The 8047-nt window shown below is 41.0% G+C and overlaps 1 protein-coding gene across 1 annotated transcript in view; it reads right to left on the bottom strand.

Moving 5' to 3' along the window:
- Tmem35a (transmembrane protein 35A) overlaps positions 1-4723 on the bottom strand; it is an 11917-nt gene extending 7194 nt beyond the window's left edge. The window contains exon 1 of the mRNA XM_004643339.2: positions 4473-4723. Within this exon, the coding sequence (XP_004643396.1) occupies positions 4473-4592 (120 nt within the window). The 5' untranslated portion in view covers positions 4593-4723. The remainder of the gene's footprint in view (positions 1-4472) is intronic.
- Between the last annotated feature and the right edge of the window lie 3324 nt (positions 4724-8047).

Genomic DNA, 8047 nt, shown 5'->3' with positions numbered 1-8047 from the left:
AGAGAGAGAGAGAGAGAGAGAGAGAGAGAGAGAGAGAGAGAGAGAGAGATGCTCAGGGTCAAAATTCTTTGGCTTCTGTGTGACAGAATTTTGGTGTCTTCTCATCATTCCATGTACAGTCCCCTGTGCTTACAAAATAGAGCCACTAGTATAGAAAGCTGAATACCAAATTTTATCCAAGTTAACCATTCATATATTCCCAGCCACTGAACACAGAAGTACTTAGCAGCACGTATAAAGCACTGTTGCACAGCTCAAGTGAATTAATAAAGGCATTTAGTTAAAGGAGTGAATCATCATTTTGGACTTGTTGAATTTAGAACATTTTTTAGTATTTGCTTTTTCTTGGCTGTGTACAATGGTGCATGACTCTAATTCATGAATTTGAAGCTACCTCAGGCTATATTTGGAGTTCAAGGCCAGCCTGAACTATATAGCATGACCCCATATAAAAATGTCTAATGATGATGATGATAATAGTAATAGCTTATTGTGCAGGAGGTGTGAGGCAGCACATGCCAAATGACCTACTCAGAGATACATCTTTGCACAATAGCAAGTCAACTTTTCAATATTAGTTGATAGCCCAATGTTCCTGCTCACCAGTGCCTTTGAAAATAGCATCTTGTTCTTCTAAATGCTTGGTTTCTTTTTTTTAAAATGTATTTAGTACAGGGTCTATAGGGTCTTACTATACACATTAGACTCATAGTGATCCTCCTGTTTTCAGCCTCCCAAGTGCTGGGATTACAGGCACGTGTCACCACGCCCAGTCTCAGTCACCATCTCAGCGCACCCCAGGGGTGGGGCTGGTATGGCATGCCAGGATTGAACCCCAGTCCCTGCACTTGTGTAAGCAGGCATTTCACCCAGCTGAGTTATCTGGCTGGCCCTTAAATGCCTGATTTCAATCTCTTAACCTGACTGTTCAAATTAATTAGAAGGCCATTGGATAAAATAAAATCAATTATCATCACCTCACCCAGAGCACTTCTCCCACCCCTATCATAGCAAACACTTCACCAGACACTTTCATATGCAATTTCAGTTAGTACTTACAACTTATTAGATAGTTATCATTATCCCTGTTTTATGAATAAGAGGACTAAAACACTAAGAGTGTCAGTACTCCAACAGAACCCTGTATGAATCCAAAGCCTACAGTCCTTCCACCAATCTTTCCTGGCTTCTCCAATAGAGTCAGAGAAAAAATTTATAGTTATTGGTCTGTTTCGTTTATAACAGTGACTCTCCTTGGTGGGGATAACATCTAAGCATAACACTAATGGTTTTACAACAAGAGAAAAATAGCAGAAAGGCAAAAACTAATATCAAATTTTAAAAAGTTGTTTCTGAAGCCAAACTGGTGGCACATGGTTGTAATTACAGAACTCTGGGAGAACAATGCAGGATGATTACATCTTCGAGCCCAGCCTGGGCAACTTAGCCATTTAGTGAGACACTGTCAGAAAAATAAGAAGTAGTAAAGAAGTAACTCACTGTGAAAGCCTTGGTCATTCCCCAGTACATGTCCCTCCTATAGACAAAAATGGTTGTGAAGTAAAACAGAGCCCCAAATTATAGATTAAGGAGTTGAACTGATACAGAATAAAAGTGGTGCAAGATTTCTCAAGGGTCAATTGTAGGTTCTGGCATCCAGAATAGCCAAGAGTTTCAACCATTAATGACCCCACTACATGGCGTACTGAGTCATGAACTTGGTCTCTGTGTTTCAATAGTTTATCAAAGATCCTGGATGAGTCATTAAACTTGTTTGGCTTCAATGTACCTGGTAATAATATAAAAATAATTAGTAAAAGGAATCTACCTCCCATAAATAATTTAAAGAGCAAGCAATTTTTAAAAAATAATAGCAGCAACAACACTCTGAGATCTTATGAGAAATGCCACTGCAGTCAACACATGACTGTCGATGCAGAGGACTCACTTCTAAATGGAAAACAGCAATTCCAGTCCTCCCTTCTGATATAGGCTTGGGGCTCTGAGGGACTGTTGGTCCTTCCAAGAAGCAAGAAATGACTTCTGAACTGCGTAATCAAGTGCAAACCAGAAAAATCTGAGGGTGACTAGCCAAGGCAATGCTATAATAACATTCATCTATCTATCTATCTATCTATCTATCTATCTATCTATCTATCTATCTATCTATCTATCACCTTCTTTGTTCTAGAACCAAATCTCCTACTTTCCTATGGGATAAATAACAAAGCTGGGCCAAGTTTAGGCACTATGCACTGGACTGATGCTCAGTGTGGGTGGACCCTGGAAAAGTGAAGTTTGAAAATCCTCCTCAAGCTTCGTACCACTGTACCTCCTACCGCGCAGTTACATACTGTTTTTCTAGATGCCCTCCAGATGCCCAAGCACAGAAGCATCAAATTTATGGGTATGGAAGTGTACACACACACACATACACACACACACACTCCACACAATGGGTCTATACTGCTATACTAGATTATAACTATTTAAATATATTCCTGTGTGTGATATGAAATCTTCATGTTTATTTCTTCTCTCTTTTTTTTGGTTAGGAAGCAATAAACAGCTCTACTCCCTAGGAGGAAACCTACCGTAAATCCATTTGGGGCTGATCCTCTTCGAGAGCTCCTGCCAACCTAGTAGGAAGCTTGCCGGTGACTCCATCTTAGTTGGATTGCCTGCACAGCCTAACACTGTATTTAGGGGACCTCCTAGGGGGACCTCTAAGGCAGCTGAGCAAGGTCTAGAGGGCAGGGAGTATACTGGAGAACATACTGTGTCCCTAATGAAATAAAAAGCTTAAAAACACATGTAGTATATACAAGTATAAACGTATAGTTCCACATAAAAAGTAAGGCATGAGCATATTCATTTATTTATAACCTAACACTACACTATAAGACAAGACAAAAATAGAGTGGCATTTCCCCTCCATGCTGTCCTTCTGCCCTAGTTTCTTCAATCCCTTTGGTAGCTTCTGCTACCTCACACTCGCTACCTCAACCCCCATCTATGCAGGATGCTGAGGATACTTATTTTGACCTGATTTCAATTCCATCTGGTCAAACATTCTAAAAGGAGCGGAGGGGAGAAGGAGAGGCATATTAGGATTTGCCACTGGGGCTATTCCTAAGCCTTGAGTCTCATCTACCCTCTTCCATGGCAGGGTAATTTTGTGGTAAGAAAGAAATGGAGAGTTCAAACTCAAATCCCGAGACAGAAGGCAGAGCTGCCTGCTAACATTTTCAGGGCATCTCCCGTTTGCCAGTCTCCATCCATTTGCAGCTCATGGTGAGGGACCTTGGAAAGCTGTGCAATAAGCTCTGGGAGAGGGTTTAATTCCTCTCAACATGTAAAGCTATTCTGCCCTGCCTCAGCCTTAACAGGGACACCTTGCTCTTTTTTGTTTCCCTTGTCCTCCTTCCTAAAGCTCATTTCCTTCTTGACCTTGAGAGCTCAGTATTGTGCTCCCTCCCACTATTGGAAGTCTGGAAAAGGCTTTGAGCGGTTTTTTCAGCGGTGCCCAGGAAATGAAGAAGCAAAGTGACAGGGAGAGAGGCAAGAGACCGAAAGCGCTGGATGCGTCCCTGGCCTTTTCCTAGTACCTCACAATGTAAGAGCAATTCCTCATCACACCCAACTGAGGAAAGCAGCCCAGCCCCCAGGTTGCAGAGATGTTTTGTCCAGTCACCTTCGGGTGATTCCAGCTCTGCAGAGGGGAAACCCTGCAGAGGGCCTGGCCCTGGGCACCTACAGGAGGTACAGTGGGGATCAGGACAGAAAGGGCAGACTTTTTGAATTTTGGTGATTTGCCCACACACAAAACAAAATAAAACAAAGCATCCAGCTCTCTTAAGAGAAGGGGCAGAAGCAAGAGCTCAGTGACCTTTATTTGAGCTAAGACTGCTTTGTCTCCAGGATCCAGATATATACCTAGGCACTTGGAAGAATACTATGAGCTCCCTGCTTGGGATGAATATCTAGCCAGCCCTCACAAATTGCTCATTTTATTAGCCCAATCTTCTCAGCTCTTCCCTTCTTTCCCCTTTGTTCCTCCCTAAAATAAACGAACTCTCTAGTTTGCTGAACTCTTAGCTCTAAAGGAAAGGGTCAGTCCGTGCAGATTGGTGGTCTGGACTTTGGGTGTGTGCTGGAAAGACGGCAAGGCTCCTGCTGCAGGTGCTGCGCCGATCTCAGCATTCAGGGTTACTTGTGGTTGGTGGTACTCGCTGGGCAGCCCCTCCCCCAGCTGGTATTCAGAGGCTCCAAAACAGTTGTTCCCAACAGAGCCCGCAGATGAAATCACTCTTGTCCGGCTGCTCCTTCTGAGGTGTAAACTTGTTGTGGCTAAGGGAGGACCTGGGGTGGGGTAGAGGCTGAGGGGATGGGACCAGAGACGGTGAAAGAAGGGGAGAGGTACTTGCAGTCCCACAGGAGTGCGCACCTCATCACCCTTTTGCTTCACTTACCATCTCACTGTAGGCATCCTTGCTGAGCCTGGGGGTCAACTTGATAGTCCCCATGAAAACAAAGAAGAGTCCAAGGGCCACTGAGAGGGCCACGATAGTTATGGTTCTGGGGGATGCCATGAGGTCACAAGGCAGGTCCCAACTAATCCTTCTGCTTTCAGCGCGGGCAGTTAGCACGGGGAGAGCTAGAGCGAAGCTGTAGAGGCAGCAGGCAGCTAGAATGACAAAGGGAGAGCGAGGAGCTCTAGAGAAAAATTGAGAGATCGAGTTTCAACCACTCTCACTACAACACTTGCTGGGTCCTAATGCCCTACGCTTGCACTTCGCAGACCGAAAGGAACGTCCGGGAGTGAAATGAAACCTGAAACTGAGGTGGGAACTTCAAATTTTAAAAGAAGAGAAGAAAGTTTATGCGTAAAGTTCAGTCACTGAGTGGCCCCAGAGTGAGGAATTAAAGAAGGTGTGCTTCCAACCACTTTCCACCAGGCACACATTTCATCTTCTTCTGTCACCAAGCCTCTTTTAGTATTTACTCCCTTTTATCCACCTCTCCCTTTCTTCTTATTTCCTCAAAATATTAGTCCTCAAAGTCCACTGATGTCTGATGTTGGTAACAGTGGAGGATCAAATTGCAATTGCCAGGCTTGACTATAGCTTACGAAGGCTTTATTTTCCCGGTCCTCTAAAGCTTCGAATGGTTCCCAAACTGTCTGCTAACTTACGGCTCCACATTAACCGAGCTTGCTATCACTCCCTACTTTGTTCATCACTACTTTCCTTCAAGACTCTTCATTAGCATTCAACCTTTTCCCCAGTGTCACCTCTTCCATATAGTCTGCCAATTCATTCCCAGCTAGATATAATTTTTCCTCCTATTTTCTATAACAAAACAGAATATTTACTGATGCTTTAGTAGGTGTAAGACACTGTTCTTTACTTGCATGAATCCATTTAATTTTTACAGCAACACCTTGAACTAAGCATGACTTCTTATTTTATGGAAGGTGAAATTGAGGCTCAGGGAAGTTAAGTGATTTCTTTAAGAGCAGAGAGCCAGGATTCAAGCCTAGACAGTCGTCCTAAAATTATTATTAGTAGAATTATATGTTTGCAGTGCATAATGATTACATTCGTCATAGGGAGTTGGTGCATGTATATAACACATCTTAATTCCTTTTATTTCCCTTTCCCTTTCCTTTCCTCCCCCTCCACAGTCATTTCTGGAGCCCACGTTCTCAATTATTGCTCTATGCCTCTCCTATAATATTTTGTACCATTAATATGGCACTTATTTACCTGATTTTGCACATACACGGTATTCTTGGACCAGAAGGTTCAGAGTTTCAATCCTAGATCTGACATTGTGTAAATCTGGAAAAGGCACTTGTTTATCTGAGCCTCCATTTCCACATTTATAAAAGGTGGACAGAAATGTATGTCCTAAAGGATCACTAATAATTCCAGGCATGCTGGGCATGGTAGCACACAGCTGTAACCCCAGAACTCAGGAGGCTGAGGCAGGATTGCCCTGAGTGCAAGGCCAGCCTGGGCTACGGGGAGTCCAAGGCTAGCCTGCATTGTATGATCTTATCTCAGAAAAAAAAAAAGAATTCTAGGCATGTAGGCCGGAGATGGTAATGCTCTTGTATAGCATGTTTGAGTCCCTGGGTTTGATCACCAGAAACTCCCCCCCAACATACACAAATAATAAATATGATGAAAATGTTACACATGTGCATGAAAACGCCATGTTGAAATTCAATATTTTATGTAAAATAAACAGTAATAAAATATATTGAAAAAGCAAACAAATGTCATACATGCAAATTGTCTAATAGAGGTCTAAAACATAATAATACTTCAGTGAATGTAATTTCTTCCTGTTTCTTCCTTCCTTATCCATTTTACAAATCCATTAAGATAATAAGCAGTTTAAAAGAGGAATCACTTTGATGTATCCCCCATAGGATCTCAAACAGTGATTTGTTTTCATGCAGTAGAGTAAGATTTGTTATTTAATAGTTACAGTTACGATTTTCAAATATTTTATCACAATGTGTGGGTTCCCACTTTACCATTCCTTTACTGTGCAGAAACCTTTAGCTTGATTCAATCTCATTTGTCTATATTTGCTTTTATTACTTATGCTTTTAGAGTCATATCCAAGAAATTTCTGCCAACACCAATGACATAGATATTTACCCTTATATTTTCTTCAAGTACTTTGATATTTTCAGGGGTTACATTAATCTTTACTCCATTTTTTACATTCTTGGTGTCTTTGTACAGAATCAATAGACTGAAATAAAATCAACTGACTGTATTTGTGCATATAATCTTAGCAGTCTGATAGATTGAGGCAGCAGAATTACAAATATGACCCCAACCTGGGTATCTTAATGACTTAGTGAGACCCTGTCTCAGAATAAAAACTAAAATAGGGTTCCACACTATAGTTCAGTGTGAAGGCCTTAGATTCAATCATCAATACCAAAAGTAAAATTTTCAATTGACTATAGATGTACAAGTTTAATTTTGGGCTCTCTATCCTGTTATATTTGTTGATTTTTTTGCAAGTATTATGCTGTTTGGATTACTATAATTTTGTAATGTATTTTGAGATTGATAGTATGATACTTCCAGCTTTATTCTTTTTAGCTAAGGTTATTTAGATAATTTTGAGCCTTTTGTGGTTCATATGAATTTTATAATTTTTTTTCTATTGCTGCGAAGAATGACTTTGGAATTTAGAAAAAGATTTCATTGAATCTGTAGACCCATAATCTATAGCTCCCTTTAAGTACTAAGGGCCAAATATCCTTGTTTTCTTTGCTTTTTTGATTTTCGAGATAGGGTCTCACTGTACAGTTCAGGATGTTCCTGAACTCACTATGTAGCCTAGGCTGGACTTGCACTTTTAGCAAGCCTCCTGCCTCCACCTCCCAGTGCTGGGATTACAGGCATACACACCCACACCCGGTTTCTTGTTTTATTTGTATAGTACCTAAGCTATATTGTCCATGCTGGCCTTTAACTCTTGGACTCAAGTGAGTCTCCTGTTTCAGTCTCCCAAATAGCTACAATATACCACCATGCCTGGCTGAGTACATGAATTTCTAGAAGAGTTATCCTAGGGATTTTGTCTTTTTTGTCATCATAAATACATTTATCCTCATTTTTATCCTTTAATTGGTTGTTGCTCTGGCCTACAGGAAATCTATTGATTGTTATTCAGACACTTTATTCAACTCTTTTCTGAACTTGCTCCATAAATTTATTCATGTTTTAGTTGATTGTCTTGGGTGCTCCTGGGGCAGACAATCAAGTTAACAGCAAATAATGATGACTTTTGCCTCTCAATTGTCAAATCTCATTTGTTCTTTGCGTCTTTCTGCACTTACTGTAAACCAGCTTTTAATTTTTACTGGCTTGGGGTTAGTGTACAAATGGAGCTCCCTTTAGCACATTTATCAAGCAACAATGAATTCTAACACAAAAAGAAGTGAGAAAGCCCATGCTTGTTCCACTTGAGAAACAGTCATTATTACAGAAGAATTTATTGCTATTGAGAGAAG

Source organism: Octodon degus, unplaced genomic scaffold (assembly GCF_000260255.1).
Source record: "Octodon degus isolate 3935 unplaced genomic scaffold, OctDeg1.0 scaffold00171, whole genome shotgun sequence".
NCBI lineage: Eukaryota > Metazoa > Chordata > Mammalia > Rodentia > Octodontidae > Octodon > Octodon degus.
This window is presented reverse-complemented; position numbering and strand designations above follow the sequence as displayed.